Here is a 20,557-nt window from a genome sequence, read left to right on the forward strand (position 1 = left end):
GCAGACCTCTCCAGGCTCATACAGGAAAACAAAGTAAAGAAGAGGCGGGAGCAAGCACCAGCCACATGCACCAACTCCAGAAGTAACACTCTTCTTTTAAATTTATATATATCAGTGATCACTGGAGACACTAAAAGGAAAAAAAAAAAACATAACTAATCACATTTTCTCTGTCTCTCTACTGCATAAAATAAGTGACAATAACAATTTCTCTGCTATAAATAAGAAGGGAACGCTTCTCACATTTGAAGACACTGAGGAGAGATTCAGAAAATTTTATTTGCTGCCTCGGGAAACAATTTGTTTGAATTCCCAGAGCTCAGTAAGACACCATCACCTTGTCATTGAGCAGACAAGAGAGGGTATTGCTCCTCGAGCAGCAAAACAAAATGCACTCACCAGAGACATTTTGTGGAGAACACTCATGTTTTGTGCCTGGAAAAGCCACGGGGACAGCAGAAGCCATTAAAAAGGCAAAATTTGTCAACTGCTACCACGGAGCTGGGTGTAGTCCCTGTCCTACAAAGGCTCCTTGTTCTCAGGCTCTTCTGTTCCCCATCAAGGGCGACCAAGCTGCAGCACACCACCTATATGGCATCCACCCAGCACCCAAGCCCAGCATGTAAAATCCAATATGGGCTCCCCAGCCACGAAAAAAGTCAAAATGGTCTCAGTAAATGGTCCTAAACCACAAAATCTGTATTTTCACTGGGAGAAGAGAGGGGAGAAAGAAACAAAATCCCTACTAGAGCATTAAATTCTCATTCCATGACTAGAAAAATACAGTGCCATATTAACTATGCATATCAGGGATAAAAAGTCTGCACCTCATTTATTGATATTAAGTCCTCATGGAAGCCTTACTGGACAGTAGCAGCACAATCTTTGATCAAAAACATTACTGATGTAATGTGCTACATTATCATTATACTATTTGATAAGTATATATAGTGAAAAAAAACTTAATACCAAACCAAATAACAGAAACACTGGTGTAATAAGTCAGTGGAAGATAAAAAAAATGGTATTAAGAAATTCAGTTGTTCTCTAATACCATATAATGCCGAGCATCATCTGTGTTCCCTATGGTTGCATGCAAGCATGAATACATGGTCCCTGCTTGGGATTATATATATTGCTCAGGATTATATTTTATAGATATATAGATATATAGATAAATATCTACAAAATCTAGATATCCAGGTATCTGGATATCTGGGGATCCAGGTATCTATAAAATCTAGATATCTAGATATAGATCAATAGAGGGAAAAGTGAAACCCTAAGAGATCAGTGAAAGAAAACTAAAGAAGAGGATAAAAATGGAAGGGCATGAATGAGAACGAATGGTAAACCAAAACAACTCCCCCAAAAAGAGATGGCAAGGAGGGAGGGAAAAGATAGGATGCTTGCATGTGTAGGTTCAATAAAATGTCCCCTGTAAGGCAAGCACTCCACCCAACAAAGGCAAGGTTTTATTTAGTATTTCCCTCCTGGAAACAAAATAGCTGCTAATTCTTAAGGGTGGGGGAAAAAAGGCAGCTTCACATAAACCTGCTTTAGTAACTAATCCATTTTCCTGCAGTCATCTCAGGTCAGAAGTAACCACTTCTGTCATTTAATCATAATTAGCTGGATTTGATGGTGACAAAATGTTTGCTGAAGATAGCAAATAATTAAAAAAAAAAAATTAAACTCAGCCACCGATACAGCCAATCTGGATATTTCAGGAAGCCTCTAAAGCAAAAAGATTGAATAATTCAGCATGAGAGAAACAGATGAACAAGTCGCTATTTGATACAGAGCCTGAAACTGTAAAATATCCCCAGCTAAAGAATAACAGCATTTTGAAAGCACTGGTGAAAAGCATTTGGTGCATGAGCCTTGCTGTATGACTCCTTTGTGTCACTGCTGCCGGCGGAGGCCTGCACAAATTCTTCCCACATTAGGCATCATCTGTATAATCTCTGTGTGCTGCTCTGTCTCTAACCTTTCCGTGCATTGGGGAGGGAAGAATGCAAGGCAAAAAAATCCTGGCTGCTGCATTAAACACCTACCCCAAACTCAGACTATACAGAAGATCAATAATAATTGTATATATTACAGGTTAAAAATGATTATAAGTGAGTAATGAGCAGAATAACGAGTCTTTGCTTCTTCCCTTCATATAAATCCATTTTTCAGATATAAAACCTCTAGAGCCAGAATACACAACCTAATGACTTAAAATCAGTGTATTGGAAATTGAACTTCGTGAACTAAATCAGATCTTTTTTTTTTTTTTGAAACTCCATTTTAATGAAATTTGGTTACCTTCCATTAATACTGTTCCAAGTAGCAAAAAAAATGTGAATATACTCAAAGTTTACCTCCCATTAATACGGGTCCAAGTAAATACATGAATATGTTGGATTTGATATTGCCTTTTCTCACAGGGAAATAATTGCACCATAATTTGCTGTATAAAAACAGCGTCATCTTATCCTGGCTATGCACTGCAGGAGTTAACGGAGTGGGATCTGCCAGCAGAGCTGAATCCTACCTGGGATTACTACAGGTCTTGCATGCATCCAGCCAAATTGCTTGAGATAAGCAGTAGAGGATGCATGCACATTTAGCTTTAGCATCTCTGCACTGTCCAGTGCCAGTCAAATATACTGAAAGTCCAGGACATGCCCAATTCTTCTAGTTAATTGATTTTTTTTTTTAACTCAGCTCAATAGCTCTTTGTTTAATGCTGGAAACGTTCAGCAGCATCGACTGAAATTTTGGCAGCGTGGTATCATTTTCACTCGCACCTAACAGTGGCCAGCTCTTCAGCTGCTGCTGCGAGAGCTTAATTCAGTTGGAAGGAGGCTGTACATACCACGACAAAGTCCTATAAAATAAAATTCAATATCTTTTAGCTGCTGCTTGCATTTTCCTCTAACAATCCAACAATCAATATTAAAAAAAAAAAAAAAGAAAAATAACAGCTTTCATATTTCTAGACCTTAAGATTGAAGATATAACTTCCCCATACGAGCAAAACACACATATTGTGTAATATTGCTCCAGAAATTAAAAAGCAATTCCAGTTGCTGTTCCTAAGGTTTATATGCAAACCACCACCTATTGGGAATGCAAACAGCATTGCTGCCACTACAAAAGGCTAGCTGCAATTTCTTCAAAAGCAATTCAAGCAATCAACTCCTTTTTTTCTGGCATAGATGCTGCAGATGCTTCACATCAGCTGTGAAGGACAGCAACAGCCACCCTCCACCACCAGCAGCATTCCTCAGCCTATCACAGAAACGTTTCTTTTTGCCTTTTTTTTTTTTTTTTTTTATAAACCAATTGAGAATTCCCCACTGGGATATTTGAAGATGCATGTAAACAGCTGCTTAGAAAACATATCTGGCTTTTGTAGTTGCCATCGCAGTACTTCTTGTGACAAACGAGATGTTGAGAAAGTTACAGATGATAAAACCATCTCGTGCAGACTCCTTTAGATCTAGGCTAATCCGATACCTGTATGGGGACCTTTGGGCATACCTGAGCCAGGGAGAAATTTGCTACTTCTGCATTTTTGCTGAGATTTGGGGGAAAAAAAAAAAAAAAAGGTAACATAATAAATTAACTTACATTCAAACCTCCCCAGGAAAGCTGAAGCATGGTTTGTTTCGCTTTGCACCAAATGGAGGAGGATGCTCACGTGCTGCATCGTGCACCGGCCCATGGTGATGATCCCAGGGAGGGCTGGGGAGCAGCACACCAACATCCCACCTCTAAAGGTTTAAGGCTGTGAAAACAAGCTGGGCTTCCAATATAAAGTTCATCTGGATGTTTCTAGCTAATCTAATTAGAAAACAGGGTCTTAAAACACTGTCCTAAGTTCACATGAACAAGTTACCTACATACAGAGTAAAATAGTCCTGTGACTAAACCACAGTTCTCCAGGTAGATCACTAATTGAATCACAGAATGGTTTGGGTTGGGAGGGACCTTCAAAGATCATCTAGTCCAACGACCCTGCCATGGTTGGGGACATCTTCCACCAGATCAGGTTGTTCAACCTGTCCAGTCTGACCTTGAACACTTCCAATGATGGGTCATCCACTTCTCTGGGCAACCTCCTCCAGTGTCTCCCTACCCTTATTTAGAGGTCCTGCAATAATGACATCTTGGGTTTTTTTAGAGCAAACCTTTAATTGTGGCTTTTGGAATTAGACATTGAGTAGAAACACTTCATGGTCTGCATAAGTTGCCTATAGGAAGCTCTTCCTATTACCCTCTCCAACAAAAAGTGCAACAGTTGGAGTAAAGTGTTTGCCTGACCAGCACACTTCCTCAATGCTGTCTTAAATAATATCAGGGTTGGCATCTAAATGAAAAACAAACTACCTACATGGCAGCAAAGTAATGCACTCTGGGTCCCTAATGGAGCATCAGGCTGGCATAATGAAGTTTTAATCTGAAGTATTACATGAAGTCTATCAGAAACAGAATTGAATTGCAGCACGTGCAACTCTTCCTCCGGTCACTACATAGAATACCTGAATTTGAGAAGCTCAGTCTAGAAACTAAATAGCCAGAGAGCAAAATTTTGGTAAACTCAGCTCTATGGATACCCTGCTGAAAAAGCAATCTTCTATAGGGAAAAATGTCCTTTATAAGAAACTGGGGAAAAATACAGAAAAAATATAAAGAAAATCACCTTTTTCAACCAATTGGAACCATGTTATTAGAAGAATAAGTACCGTATTTAAGTAATATAATTTATCACAACTAAGTAATATATATTTAAATATTTTCTAATATCATTTATCACAAAACAAAAAAGGCATATTGCAGCCTCTCCAAGGAGCACCGCTACAAAAGAAGCTTGCCTATTTAATCCCATTTAAGGAAAAAGAAAATCCATAGGACTTATGTCAGATACACTTTAAAAGGACACATTTGGTCTCAGTACACACCTCTAACTGCAGTCATTGCTACATAAAACTGCTGGATGATACTACTGCATTTAGATGGCAGTAACAGCTTGCCTTGACAGCCACCCCCAAAAGTGCAATTTGGACAAGGCTCACAGGAATCTTGTGCAAGAAAAGAAGTCCCAAACAATAGCCTAAGGCTATTCAAAAAAGGTAAATTAGGAAAACAGAGAAGCTGCAGAAAAAAAAAAAAAAAAAAAACCACAACTTAATTTTGCTCCACTTCCGCTCCTACCGTGCGAGCATGACTGCAAAGGCATTCCCAGGAACAGGTCATTCGGTGCAAACACTTGTGCAGGTCATTCGGTGCAAACACTTGTGCTACCAGAAATGTTTTGCAAGCAGGGAAAGAAAAAGAGATTAACAGGTCCGAGTAAACTCTTATTTGCTGTGCTCTGTTCCCTAAATCAGAAGTCACAGCATGAAAAGGTATGTCACTGCCTCCTAAAAGATAAACCCAAGCTGAAGACCATTTAATTTTAAATACACAAAGGGAAAACAAGGGGATCCAAGAAGGTGTCTGGAGGAGGGGAGAAGAATGAAGAAAAAAAAATACACAAGTTTGGCACCTAAACTTACAGAGAAGTGAAAAGTATATTTCAACCACAAATGCAAGGAATCAAAATCAAATCTGCAAATGGGTAGCAGGGTAACACAACCCGTTACAACAGATCTCTGAAGATCCCTTTTTTAGGAAATTTTAGGAAGGGAAGGAAAAGCAGAAGTATGCACATTTTATCTTTCAGCCTGTGTGATTTGTGACTATTTGACACTGGAGCTGGCAGAGCAGAAGAAATTCTGGTTTACCCTCACTTTCTCTGAGAGACCTGGAGGAAGCTAGAGAAGCACAACAGCAGCCGTCCAGCTGCCAGAGCGAAGGAATGCAAACTTCTGTTCCAAAAGCAAAAGAAATAACAGATATGATTCAGATTTTTTTTTTCTTAAAAACAGTTGCAGATCTTGTGAAAGGAAAGCAAAGAGGCTTAGTACATCCCTCCCCTGTACCTAATCCCAAAACACACAACAGTCCCCAGGAAGAAGTAAGTGGCCATCACCAAAGCAGCATTACCAGTAAACCACTTGTGCTTCTGCCCTCCATCCAAGAGCCAAACAAGTAAACTTAAACTTCAGATCCTGAAACACGGGGGTAACAGCAGGGATCCTGATAACCAGGGATCTTCAAATTGCACCATCCTGAAATTGTTTGCACCCTCTCTCCCTTTTCAAGAGCAGAAAATAACAGCAAGCAGAGAAAGAAAAGCAAAGAAACGTGCAGCTCATAGACATCCTCTATTTCTTGCCTCTGGACACAAGCTTGTTTGACTATAAGCAATGAGTATAAGTCTGTATTTGGGGGAAAAAAAAAAAAAGATTTAATCTTTCAAGTAGGTGGAACAGTTCATTTATTTAGGGGACTGCATCAGTGGACTGAGTGATGCTCAGGCAGTTTTGGAACTGCACTATTTTACCTATTCCTGAAAAAAGTAGAATTTAAGAAAAAAAACAATTCCCAAAACTTTCTTCTACCCTCCCTTTCATGGAGATCTCTCTTCTCCACCTCTGGAAACCTAAGCTAGACAGAGATGCTCTCTCTGACACTACTTAAGAGAACTATAAAGGGTTCTATATACTGTTCTATATAAGGGTTCCCTATAAAGTGGACTTTGGTCTAACAAGATACATTAAAAAGCATACCAAAAACCAAACAGGCATGCAAATGTTTCAAATCAATAACAGCATTGGAGATGGAATGCAATAGTTCTCATATCCGTTTTCTTAAATTAATGCAGTCACCTAATTGGGTCACCACAGTAACAACCATTAATTCCAGACTACTGGACCCTGGTCTGATATTCTCTCATCAGCTCCAGCAAGAAATAGCTCCATAATCTCTTGTACAACAGGAGAAAAACTGGCGAGTGCAAGACCGGGTAGTCCGCTTGCCTGTGTGCTTTAAAAGAATCAACACACAGTTTCATGTAGACTGTCAGGAAAAAAGAAAAAAGGAAAAAGGCAAAAAAAAAGCCTTTTTAATTTCTTTACCTTCAGTTTGTCATACAGCTTTGCTGCTTTTCAGGGCAAAGCCATCCCGAATGACTTTAATCATTTGCTAACTCCAGATTAAATTAGCTCAGCCCATTCTACCTGATGTGAGAACAGAAAAACTTGTTAGCTTTGCAAAATGAAGCTGTTTGCTTATCCTTAGCTGAGACATCCATGAGCACTAGCTCTTCCTCTGATTTCCAGTCTTCTGCTGGTAGTTGAAGCTGACCAAAGTCCTTGGACTCATTAATGGAATACAGACACAGTGAGTAGATATCTTTGTCTGCATCTGCCAAAAAAAAACTTTCAAAATAGAAAACAAATCCCCCAAAATCCAGCAGTTTTACTATCCTTTAGTCGAAGCCACTTTTTATTTTAAGAGAAGAAAACACAGCCATCAAACCACCTCTCTGTGCCGCAGCTTCAAAGAACAACAACAGCACGGCTGAAGCTGATGCTCACGTCACCCACGTGCAGACGGGCTTTAACAAACAAAACTCTTTAACAAGCAAAACTGGAAATTCTAAGGAAGACCATTTCAAAGAGTTATGGCAAACTCAAGGCAAATTAATTAATGAATGCTTGTATCCTCTTTAGAGTTTCATATCTGCAAAGTTAATGGTGCAGTTCATCTAATCTCCTTTCCTCCCCAGGAAAAGTCCTCATAAAGTAACTAATCGCATTGGCTAAATCAAGTGCTCATGATTAGAAAATAAAATTTTGACCATGAAAGTTACCTTTGATCTATTCCCCAAGCTCAATGAAGTTGAGTGTGCAGAAACTCCCCAAACACAACACTACCTATACACTACGCGCATTCAATTCTCTTTGCAATGTACTGTAAAGAAAGGATACCATTAATTTGAGAAAGCCTTTTTCATTTCCACTTTCAAACTGAAAAATCATGGAGATATATCGGTATTAAGAAACACTTGAGTGAAAACAAAGCATTAATAACTTTGTCAGCAAGCTATTTGCTCTACTTCTATTTTTCCTTTTTTTTGAAGCAGGTAGTATTCTATAGGCAGAAACACAATCTTCTCTTATTGTTAATACTGTTGTCACTATTATCAGCTTTAGCAGATAACCCCAGACTAGTGTCATAATAAAACCCCAGCTACTTGGTTTTTTTTTTTTTTTCACTGTTAAAAAGTTTCCATGCTACTATCATTTTCATCTTACCTCAAGCACTGGTCCAGCTCCAAGAATAATCTGTTCTACTCCACTGGCAAATCCCTTCTGGCTGAGGGCAGTGAGGTGATGAATCAGAAAGTTGGTGCTCTGTGTCTTTCCTGACCCGCTCTCTCCTGAAATCACGATGCACTGGTTCTTCCTCCGCTGAAGCATGGCATGGTAAGCCACGTCTGCCACAGCATAAATATGGGGCTCCAGTTTTCCCAGCTGATGGTTATCATACATCTTGACATACTTGGGGTTATAAATAGGTAGAAACTTGAATGGATTAATAACAATGAGGATGCTGCCTACGTAGGTGTAGATTTTTTCTTGCTTGAAGCGGTTTCTGAGATTTTCCAGGAGCGTTTTCTCGTTCAAGTCCGGCAGACTGCACAAGTCATCGTAGTCCTTCTGCTGCGGCTGGGGAAGGAAACCACGCTCCACCATCCTGCGACGCTCCTCTGTCACCCGCAGCCAGGACTGGAGGCTCCCATAGTGAATGGACCCATCCAGGTTCTTCTCCCGCAGGAGGAAGCGATAATCCTCGCCGCTGATGCGGTTCTCCAGGGCCATGCGAGGCCACAGCATCATGCGCTGGACCGGGCAGTCCGTAGGGTTGAGGATCCATTCCTCCCCACCAAACTCCTTCACTTCGGCAAGGACATAACATTTTGTTTTCTCAAGCTGAAGTTTATTAATAAGTGAATCGATCACCTCAGCGGCTGTGGAAGTTTTCCTGGCGGTGATGGGGCAGTAGATAGTCCCTTCTGCGATGCTCCCTGGGTATATGTGCAACGTGTACTCGCTATCCTCAAAGCGTCGTCTTCCTCCAACATCATTTACACTCATATTGGATCCTTTCCCATCAGTACCTGTGCTGCATAGTGAGGACCGTCCTGTATGGTGTCAGGTCATCATGTTAGCAACACTAAAAAAAGAAAAAAGCAAAACAAAAATAGGTTAGGCGTTTTATCTTGATCCCTGAAAAACAGTTGACGTGCACCACAAGATGCAATGGAGCAATTCATGTGATGATACCCATCACCTTAAGAAGGCAACTGATGATTCCCAATTGACATCTGAAAAGGGAGCAGGGTTTTAACCCACCAAAGATGTAATAAAGGTATTTAACACACAAACACTAGCCTAGCCACCTCAGGCTTCCTTCTACTTGGACACAACTACCCACAGCACCTCAAGCTTTTGCTAATTTTTCCCTGACTCTGAGGCATCAAAGATTCAGACAGACTCTGATTTTCAGCGTATTTCACAGCGAATAAAATCAATACTTTGTGAGCAACACACCAGACAGCCTACTGAATCAATACTGGCATTCTCCTCATGTCAAAAGTTGCTACAGACTTATTGCTTAAATAATATAAATACCAAATAACTTATTTAAGAGTTAACGCCTCTATTTCCATGTTTTCATACTTCATGCCAACTTAGGGAAAGCACCATTCAGCTAACCATGACTTTGGAAAACACACCCCCTGACATTCCCAACACTGACCTACCCATACACATAAATTATATATTTTCTAGATGTTGTTAGAGAACTAAACCTTTAGTGATTTTGAACAGTTGCATAAAATGGTAACTTAAGAAAAAAAAAACAAAAAACAAAAAACAAACCAACTCTTTAAAATATCGCCTTTGCATACGCCAACCAAAAGGAAAATGCCTTCTTTGTCAATTCAAAGGCCTTCCTGAACACCATTCGAAATGACTCTTGAAACACAATGATTTGCCTAGTCACAAGTTTACAAAAAATTGAATTACTCAGTGGTCACAAGCTCCATGTTCTCCCACATTGTAAATGGATGCGCGATTCCTGCATGGGCGCCCATCCAAGAGCACACACTGCTGATACACCTGATGCTTTGCTCCAACACTCCTGGGATGAGGACCTTGTATCGACTGAATTAACCTACACCTACAGCTGCTCCGAAATCCAGACTGTGAGAAGAATCATCAGCTACTCATGGGTGTGTGGGACACAATACCCTCCAATTTCAGCTGTGTCACACTAGGATAAAATGACCATCACCTTCCCCTGTGGATCTAGTCCTTGCCCTAGATACATTATGCCATGGTCCTGTGCTGGTGAACAGTAAATAAACTCCTTTCTTTTTCTGTCCAGGAGATTCTCTATCCATCGGGATTCAAAAAGTAGCACTTCTCCACCCACCAAGTCAACCTTTTCCAAAGGTGTCCATATCTGACATCAGATATGAAGTATTACAGCCAACTCCCTCGCACAATTGCACTTTTTATTTCCCTCATACTGCTTAAAAACCACAGAACACAGATCTCTGGCATTGAAACACCAAATGTACAGATAATTTCTCAAACTTAATTACTACAAGGAGAAGACACCCTACCACTGGCCTCAAATGAAAGCGATTCCAGAGTTAGTGTCCTCAGTTCTCCACCAACTGGTTCTAATAAACTCAAAACTCCCCTTGAAGATGTTAAGAGTTATTCTGATATAAAGACAAAAGGTAACTACAAAGAAATGCAGAGGATCCTCAGAGCCAGGATCTGGGCAATAAAGTGGCAGGTGACATTTAACAAAGATAAAAGTTTGTCATGCACATCCTAACATTATGTATCACGTTGAGCTTTTCCTTGAGCACTGCCCCACAGGAGCAAGACCTCATAACTATGATGGTTCCCTGACTGTGTCAGCAAAACGCTCGAGAACGGTCAAAAAACATGAGGTCAAAACCATGTCAGGTTTAGGGAGCTCCTGAGCTTCAGATATTTGACATCGGGAAGAATATTCAGAGGAAACATTTCACATGGTTGCTCTGTCCTTGTGCTTCTCCCCAGGTACCTGGATCCAAGACCTTCAGTCCAAGCACAGCCACCCCATCATCTACATCCACGCAAGGCTAATATTTGCAGATTTGTTTAATTTGCTACAAGAATTTCTGAGGGCCTGAAATGAAAAGCATTATTTTATATTGTATTGTTTCTCACTCCAATATTTCATTAAGTATATTATCCCCAGCCACACATATTCGAAGCAAAGAAATTAATATGTCACAGTGAAATACATCTGGCACAGATTCACGGCGCATTGCTTGGTAGCAGGACTATACTGGGAAGTGCTCCAGCTGCTTTCCTATAGGTTTAGTATAGGCACAGATGCAACAGAGATGATGTCAGTTAAGTGCTGGGTTGGGCTTTCTTTGTCTAGCTCTGCAACTTCAGCATCAGCCTTTCTTCAAGGAGAGAGGAAAAAAAACAAACAACAACAAAAAACAACACTTAAAGCTAGATTTTAACACTTAAACCAAGATTTTACTTCAAAAGCTCACGACAAGAAGGCTATTTTTATTCAAGTTACCAGAGCATATCAAAGATTGCTGACTCACAAGAGAACTGCAAACAGGACTCTAAGTTGGCCAACTTGACCAAACCGACCTTCCCTTCTACCTCCTCCCTCCCATCAAATACTTGCAAGCTCAATAAATTCTCTATAAAGCACGAGGCCGCTCTACCCTGCCTACCCAAAAGCTTTCTTCGCTTCTCTATAGATGCTTATTCTGCATAGACTCAGTAGAATAACAAACATCTGTGTCTTCTGCATCCAAACAACTTGAATTCAGCAGAATCGTGAGCCAAGCATGAACCCCATGGAGATGCTAAAAGCCCCAGTAATTCTGGGAACACAGAAGAGCCAAGTCCTCCCCAAAACCACACAAATGCCAGAAGCTTCCACTAATGACTAAGAAATTTAGCGAGGTCAGAAAGCAAAGAGGTGTTAATTTGACTCATAAATCACAGGAGACATGCCACATGATTTACTTTTAATAATGCTAAACATGTCTTGGAGTATTATGTTAGGTCAAAGAAACATTAATGAAGATAATTGCTTGTGGTCTCCCTACCACTGATGCACATGAGCCTGGCTCTGCTCAACATCAAACACGCCTCTTGTGGACAGTCAGTTTCCAAAGTATTTTGGAGAAAATATTGCAATGAAATATGCGTAATTAGGTAATTAGCATATGTTAGGGAGAGAGGCTCCTAATGACAACTGTTCAAGCAGGCTCTCATATTAGCTTTTATATGACTTTTTAAATTAACAATATTTTTGTGTTTGGATGCAAAAAAACTAAATAAGGACATGAAAAGACCAAAACAAGAGTAAGTATTTCGTAACCCGCAAATACTCACTTTATGCACTATTTTAATTAAAGGCATTTTGCATTGCTACATGTTTACATTTAAATGAGAGCATATAAAAATTTATGCTACATCAAAGTAGGCAAGTCATTTATATAAGAAAAGAAAAGCTAATGTCTTACTGAAAGGGAATGCTTGTCTCTGTACCCAAGTAAGTGGCAGATTATAAGATGAACAGACTTTACCACCAAGCTATTATTCAGCTGCTTCACTCATGTACTGGCTTTGGCAAGGATGAAGGCAGCAGTAACAGGATGCTGATCCCCTGGGAGATGGAAACCCAGGGGATACATTAGATCAGAAATAATTGCCAACTCCCGTGAACACTCTGGCCAAAATTTATGGATTATGCATGCCTGTGAAAGAAAGAATTTATGACATTTTAAGCCAATATATATCATTTTCCATTTTCTACACTTGAATGAAGATTCTTACTCAAATTGACTCTGAACACTGATTTTGCTCAATTCTACTATCATAACTCCACTTGCACTGTAAAAAGCATGATCTCCAAACAAACAGGAGGTTACAAATTAAGCCTTGTGTCCTCCTACATAACAAAATAGATTCATATTTCCAAGAAGCTCAGAGGCCCTTATAAAAATAGCAATAAGTAACATAAATAATAATCTTATTATCAGCAGGTTGACAGAAAAAGCATACTAAAATTATGATGGTCAACTAGGCTTTGTGGATACACTAAACTTGCAAATAGTGGTTTACTTTTATATTATATGCAATCTTTTACTAGTTGACCACAGTTTAATATACATAAACACTGGTAGTAAATGTGCTTTCTCAAATTAAACATATTTATGACTGCATATATTGAGTGCTCTTGCATTGGGGGCTGCATTTTTTAGCAAATGTTATGCTGTAAGGGATATCAAACAAATGACGATGCTCCAATTACCTTCAGAAAGGTAATTGAAATGGAGGCTTTTAGTCATGCCATTTCTTATTTTTCCATTCAGAAAGACCAATCTCAGTATTTTCATTTTCAGGGACAGCGTAAGCAACACATGGCAAAAATCCAAAATAAACTGGAAGCATCAGTACCCATCACAAATAATCTGTGACAGCTAAAGCCTGAAATCACAGACAGAGTTTGCCAAATATTGGATGATTTGGAAAAAATACAGATTCGTGTCAGTGTTGAGGCTGCTAAAGGGGCAATTCTGGAAGCAAAGTTCACTTGGTTTTATCATAACATCCCATAACCCAGACAAGGGACTACAAAAATAATGACATTTTCTCCCCATTCCCAACCTTTAGGCAATCATAACAGGCTCAGTTGCTCAAGACAGCCTGGATTTATCCATCCACCGGTACGTCAAAACGCATACCGTGTAGGGCAGAAATTCCTGAAACAGATAAACTTAAAAAATCTGATAAAGAAATGGCCAATTTAAACATACTTTACTGCTTAATCTGAATATATCGGCACAAGAGCTCTCCGAATTTCTCTCTTGCAGCAGCAAATAGCCTCGTGCTGCTAGTACCGAAAATAACACCAAAACTGATGCCAGACTGATACATCTGTGACAGCTGATGCTGTAAAAACTACCACATCCTAGATGGGCAGAAAAGCCCATGTAGATGCTCAACATCTTGGTTATTATTGCACAGTTTTACATGTCAGTTCATTTGATCTTTTATATAATGCTTAACCCTCTCCTTTTTATCATCCTTCTCTTCCATGCTCACTGTTTTTCTCTTCTCACTGTTTGCTGATGGGAGAGAAACATCATTATCATCGCTTAATCACCTATGTTGTCCACCTCAAAGAACCTCATGGTGCAAGTGCAGGAGGTGGTGCTACCTAAAATACAGATTTATGGACCCAGATATTGGTGTGACGGCAAGAGGTGCAAAGGGGACTGTTTTACAGTAAAACTGCATGCAAAATCTCTATAAAATGAGTTTCACCCAAAAGAACGTTTTTGGTTTTTTTTCTCTAATGCAGGAAAAGTGAGATTTGTGTTATAGTGATCGTAGAATGGTTTGGGTTGGAAGGGACATTTAAAGGTCATCTGGTCCAACCCTTCTGCAATGATCAGGGATGTCTTCAACTAGATTTGCAATAGCAATTCAAATTTACTCCTTTAAAAGGAATGATAACTTTGGATGGGGAAAAAAAAACAATCAGCACTCCAAGATTCTCCATCCACAGAAGCAAAGTCTTTTGGATAAATTTCAGAGTAGTTTATTTGGACTGAAGCACCTAAGCAGGATGCCAATGCAGTGAGACGACCTCAATTAGAACAGAAAATGAAAGCAGGAGCAGAGACATGCTTGCAGATGCTCAGCAGCAACACAAGTCCCTGCTGGACCTGGCGCGATGGGATGCCGATTCACAACTGAAAAGCAACCCCTGCAGGCACCAAACCACCCATCTCCTGAGACAGTGAGGACAAGCGTGCAATGGCAGGAGCATCCCAACTACACCTTTTACTTCTTCGGCAGTTTCTTCCCTCTCCCCTTAAAATTTTCCATTTGGTCCCAATTCTGTAATGAAGAATTATTCTCCCTTCTCTAAATTCGTTTCATCTTGCCCAGGAGTTCAAAACTAACATGGGTGAACCTAAAAATCTGGTGTCCCGTCACTTCCTGCAAACCCAAATGATTTTGTAGATAAACCTTCTTGACATCCCCAATCCAAGATGGATTCATAAACTGGTTTTTGGCTGTTATTGTCAAGAGTCGTAATAAAAGGAGAAACCATGCTTGTTGGCATTAATTACCATGCCTCTGGTAGGGGGAACTACTTCTGCAAGTAGGGGTGATCCCACACTGTCATGCCTCGACAGTCAGATGTCTACTCAGCCTCTGAGGAAGATTCCCAGAATATAAAATAAGTTGTGAATACAGAGCTCAAACTATGCGAATCATTCTAAAAGATGTATAGTTGCCCACACTACGTGTAACCTAAAACAGGTTGCAAGTGTTTTCTAAGTTGTTCCTAAGCCCACCAGCTTCTCCTGTGGCTTGAAAAATTGAGAAAAGTCATATCAGGCTCATTTTTCTTGTGTTTTTCATTTTTATTCAGTACTTTAAGCAACTTTATCAGCTTCTTGTCTATTCACCTCTATACTAGAGGATGAGACTTGCGCTTCAGCTTCTCACCTGGAAGCTTCTCCATGACTGTAGCACAAGTACTGCTGTGCATTAGAGGTCTTTTTTCTTCTCTTTTGGAGATGGACTCTATTTACCCATACTTTAATCTGACATTTCTTGCTATTTAAGTGGCTCACGGATATATAGAGCACCTCAGTAGATGACAGTCCCTCCAAGAGGGAATTACCCCATGTTTTGAGGTTTTGATATTCCCCTGTGGTGCAACAACCACTCAATGGTTCCTTCTAGAAGCTGAAAGATGGGCAAGGATGCTGCTACCCATCCATCATACTCTTGCTTATGCATCTACATGTGGACTCTGTCATCTTCTACCAGACCTTTTATCTGACAAAAAATGAAAGTGGGAAGCAAAAAAAAAAAAAAAAAAAACCCAAAAAAACCCCAAAAAACTAAAAAAGTTACAGGAAAAACTGTTGCAAAACAAATTATTCCTATAAGCCGTTGCAAACAGTTCTGATGAACGAGGAACTGAATTAGGACATGAATAATAACATGATCGCTTACTCTTCCCCTTAAGGTCAAAGCACCTTCTATGCAGGGAATGAGTCAGCGTCCGAGGAATTAATCAGGGCTACACAGTGAAGGAAGCTCTTGTCTGCAGGGTTCCTGCCTCGTCTGCTGGAGATGTTACCGTAGGCATGGATGAGGGCAAAAAGAATGAAAATTAAAAAAAAGGGACTACAAGAAGGCTTGGTGAGGTCTCATGATTGAGGCAAATGAATGGGAGAAGTGATTTCCATCTTTGCTTCCATCAGCCTTTCTGCGTGATGTTGGGAGACCAGAAAAATGGTGCAAACAAAATCTTGCCCCGGACCGTTCCTCTTTCTTGAGCTCCCAACTTGAGTCATTGCATCTTGATTTCTGGCAACACTACTGATCTCCCAAAACGTGCGCCCTAAATAAAGAGCGGCAGTGGTGTTACAGTATTAAAATAATCAGCTTTTTTCGTGGTACTCACTGAACAGCCAGCACTTGGAAGTTAATTCTCAGTGTTCCAGAGGTTCATCAATGTGTCAGAGTAAGCAAGGATGCAAGAAATGCTGGGTACTTCGCAAAAATGCAGCATCATTAAAAGCTTCATTCTGACAAATGATGACTGGTAACGAAGCCTGTGTCAGGCACCGAACCCTCCAGCTGCTCCCTTGGCTTTTTTTGCCAGAAACCAAAAAAATAATAATATAAAAAATAAAAAAAAAGTCAAAGGAAATTACTGAATCCTCTCTCAGGCTGCAAGGGTGGCACTCATTTAACTTACACTTGCTGTTCTCGTATTCCCTACATGGCTAAGGAGAACTGTAAACTGATGGCAAGGGTTAACAAAAAGCCAGAAACTAAGGAAGTGCTTTGTGAATCGCAAGTGTTTGGAGACTTTCAGGGGGGTGAATCATTGTTATAGGTTGTTTTGCTTCTTCTAATGACTAATTAAGTAGTCACTGGCCAGAGGCATGACAACCCTGTTCCAAATACCAAGATAAATTTGTCATTTTTAGAAGTGGCAAAACTACATTTGCAGCACCATCGAGTTTTACCAGACTAAGTCCAGGCTTGAGCATCATCATCTGACAGAGCATCCCTCATCAATACAGCAATTCTGTTCACATGAACAGCCAAAATATCCGATTTTCCAGCTTTGCTGGTTGGATTTGCTCCTTACAGGTGTACGCAGAGCAGTTCAGTCTCTGGAAAGCCAACTGGAAGCAAACCTGAAGTTGATATCCTGAAAGCATAGATTACTGTTGAACACCACATTAATACAAGCGAAGAGGAGAGCCAGCTAGCAGGGAGATGGCTGTATAAACTGTAAATGGACACAAGATCTTCCTATTGTCTCATGAAGCACATGCCTAGGTATTTATAGTTTTGTTTGCAGCCAAAAAATTCACATGTAGAGCCTGAAAAAAAAAAGTGTTTACAATAAAAATCTTTTTGAACCTGTTAAAAATGAAAGATATGAAGTGTTAGAGCAGAGAGACACTGCCAAGGGCTACAGGAGCTCACACTCAGGAGCATCTCACCAGCCCCAAAACAGATGCAGAAAATACCTTTTTCAGAGCCCAGGAATTACACCAGTGTTAAGGACAAGACACTTCTATCCTAGAAGGGCTCAAGAGCTTCAGAGAACAAAACCCAGGGAAATAAAGGCATCCTTCCCCTCCTAATCCAGCCCTGCAGGCACCAGTGGTAGGAGAAACCAGACTACTGCCATGCTGAAAAGGATGCACATTGAAGGATGCAGTGCGGCACTCCAGTACCACTTACAGCATCAGCAAGCATCACACTTGAAGTGACAGCTGAGCAAAAAGACACTTGCCTTTCCAGAAGCAATTACACGAATACATTGCACTAGCACCTAAATGCCACCATATCAATGCATTACAAAATTTCCAAAGGTAAGGGGAATAAATGGCAGCTTATTAAAAAAAAAAAATTACATTTTTATATGCTATCATCAAGAAATAATTTCTCACATTGCAATTTCATCATAATGTGAGAGTATTTTGAATATTTATATATTGATATATATATACTGATACCTATATATATCAATACATATCAATATATCAGTATGTTGATCCATTTGAAAGGATCTTATTGGGTTATAGAACCACGTCGTTCAGCAGATCCTCAGTGTGGAGGTCTTCCTCGGGAGACTCAACCCACTTCCAGCACAAGCTGAGACAAACCAATGCTTCTTAGCCTTGCTTATCGTGGAGCCCACGCATGCATCAAAATAAACATTAAACCACTTTGGAAGTGACAATACCTGTGATGTATTTCCCTAAAAAAAAAAATATTGACAATTTACATAACTGGATGGCACCACATTATTTTTGAATACTGGGTCAAATAATATCTTGGTAATTTCAGATGTTTTTCCTGTAGACTTAAAAGCTTTGAAGTTATCTGGAAGAAGTTAATACAGCCTAGTTGCAAAGTCAAATTTAAGTGCAATAGTACTAGGAGAAGGTATAATAACGTCATTACTGATGTTCTCTCTTTCCTCATTTTATGGAGGATTATGGACAGCAACTGATAGCAAGAAAGGGATGATTTTAAAGCCTTCTTACAGAAAACTCTTTTTGGCAAACAATCCACTTCAAATAAAATTTTCCAGTGTTCCCAAAGCAGTTTTATTACATTTTACAAAAACTATTACCTGGCTGCTCCCGGTGACCCATCAACACAAAAACCTGAGCTTTCTCTTCCGCCAAAAGCTTTCTCTTCCAGCTTTCCTACTGACAGGATATATACTCCTCAGGATTAAAATGAATGATAAAAAGCTGGTCAGAAGCCAAATACCATTTTTTAACATTTTAGGTAAAACATACCTTTTAATGAACAAGAGTTTAAATAGCTAAATTTCCAATTTTTCTGCTCTGTCTCATATCCTTTAAGAAACACTACAATTCAGCTTTTCTTAAGCATCTGAATAGGAATAGAGCTATTTTTGGAAGTCCATATTCATACAGTACCATGCGCACCTACCCCTGCAGCTGCTGGCACCTGCCAGCCATGGTTTCTTCTGCTATAACTCTTATTTCCAAAACACAAATCACTAAGGCTTCCATGAAAGCCCACCCTTGTTCTTTTAAAATCCTCCTTAAATGAAGGTTACTCTCAACTAACTGCAAAACGCATGCAAGTTTTGTCCTCTGGTTTGCCACTTCTGCTTGCACCTCCTTCCTATCTGCAGATGAAATCATTTCCCTAAAGAGAATCATCTTTTCTGCAATAAATGAAAGTCATCCCTCAGCAGCAATAACTGCAGCCTCATCAGAAAAAAAGCAGCTGCTCATGACTAGATTTAGGTTTACATTAAGTAAGAGATGAAATCTTGTGTTATCCGTCTCCTCTCAAAGTTCAGCATCCAAAACAGCTTAGTGCATCACTTAACCTATGTATTTTAGAAATTTGATCTGTATAGCCAGACCATACAGGTAGCTTCCACTCCTTTAAACTGAGCACTTAAGAATCCTACAAAATTAGTGTTTCTTTTCAGTGCAGAACTATGCAAAAGCTTGTAGCGCCGACCTGAAAGCATCCTTCTGCTCCCCGGTCCATGCAGGTGCCAGGTACCCGATCCCATTATCCTCAGGCTGCAATCTGATGCATGGCTGGTAGCAACCTATACATTCGTTATATAGCCTAGCTAGCACAAAGAATAGATCTTAAAGCGTTCAGAAATGCATCATCAAAGATCAAAAGGAAAGGAATATTAAACTTGTACTGCCAGATCTGCTCAGTTACATTAAGAAAACCCCCAAAAGCCCTCCAAAAACCAAACACCAAAACAGGATGAATCATATTTTAAACAAGATTTCCAGCAACTAGTTTATGAAAAAAATAAGTCTTTTTCCTCTAAAGGACGTATTTATAAAAAATATTAATTCCACAGATTATGATAATTTACAAGCAACGGCACAAATAGCATGTTGCATTTAAACTAACCACAAAACAATATATTCGATCTCAAAATTAAGCTGTCAGGTAAGTGCCACAACATAAGAGTGGCTTTTAAACTTGAATAAGAGTGTTCTGAATGCATCGGGACCTGAAACCAAAAACAAAAGCCTTCTTACAATCCAAGAAGTACTGAAAAATCCCTTGAATTATAGATGACAGCTTCACTAAAAATAGTTATTGTCAGCTGCCTGAAAACACAAGCTTTGTAGTTCTTTGAAATCATTAATATCTAAAAGAGAAGCAAAAAAAAAAAAAGGGGGGGGGAAGCTATCCAAGTATTTAATAATGCTTATCACCAAAATAGTTCAAGGTTGATATTTCACTAACTAATATTGATATTATAAAACTAAAGGGACAGCTTGTTTAAAATACCACCAATATTATATATATGATATATATATTATGTATGCCACCACTGCTAGCAGTTAGTACTTTTAGCACGAATCTCTGCACTTCAGCTAGTCTTTTTGTCCACTTAGGGGCAAAGCTTCCTATGTAAGTTTTATTTTTAATAAATTCCTCACTTGTTTCTCAATTCTGTAGCTGCAGCTCTCACAAGGACACAG

At 39.6% G+C, this 20,557-nt stretch overlaps 1 protein-coding gene across 8 annotated transcripts in view; it reads right to left on the reverse strand.

The window, feature by feature from the left end:
• MYO9A (myosin IXA) overlaps positions 1-20,557 on the reverse strand; it is a 186,014-nt gene that overhangs the window by 142,535 nt on the left and 22,922 nt on the right. For all 8 annotated transcript variants that reach the window (XM_087743837.1, XM_087743839.1, XM_087743835.1 and 5 more), the window contains exon 2: positions 8,199-9,120. In XM_087743837.1, coding sequence (XP_087599963.1) covers positions 8,199-9,041 — 843 coding nt within the window. In that variant the 5' untranslated portion in view covers positions 9,042-9,120. The remainder of the gene's footprint in view (positions 1-8,198; positions 9,121-20,557) is intronic.

This window comes from Nipponia nippon, unplaced genomic scaffold (assembly GCF_047370975.1).
Source record: "Nipponia nippon isolate SJK-2023a ecotype South Korea unplaced genomic scaffold, ASM4737097v1 scaffold_9, whole genome shotgun sequence".
Lineage (NCBI taxonomy): Eukaryota > Metazoa > Chordata > Aves > Pelecaniformes > Threskiornithidae > Nipponia > Nipponia nippon.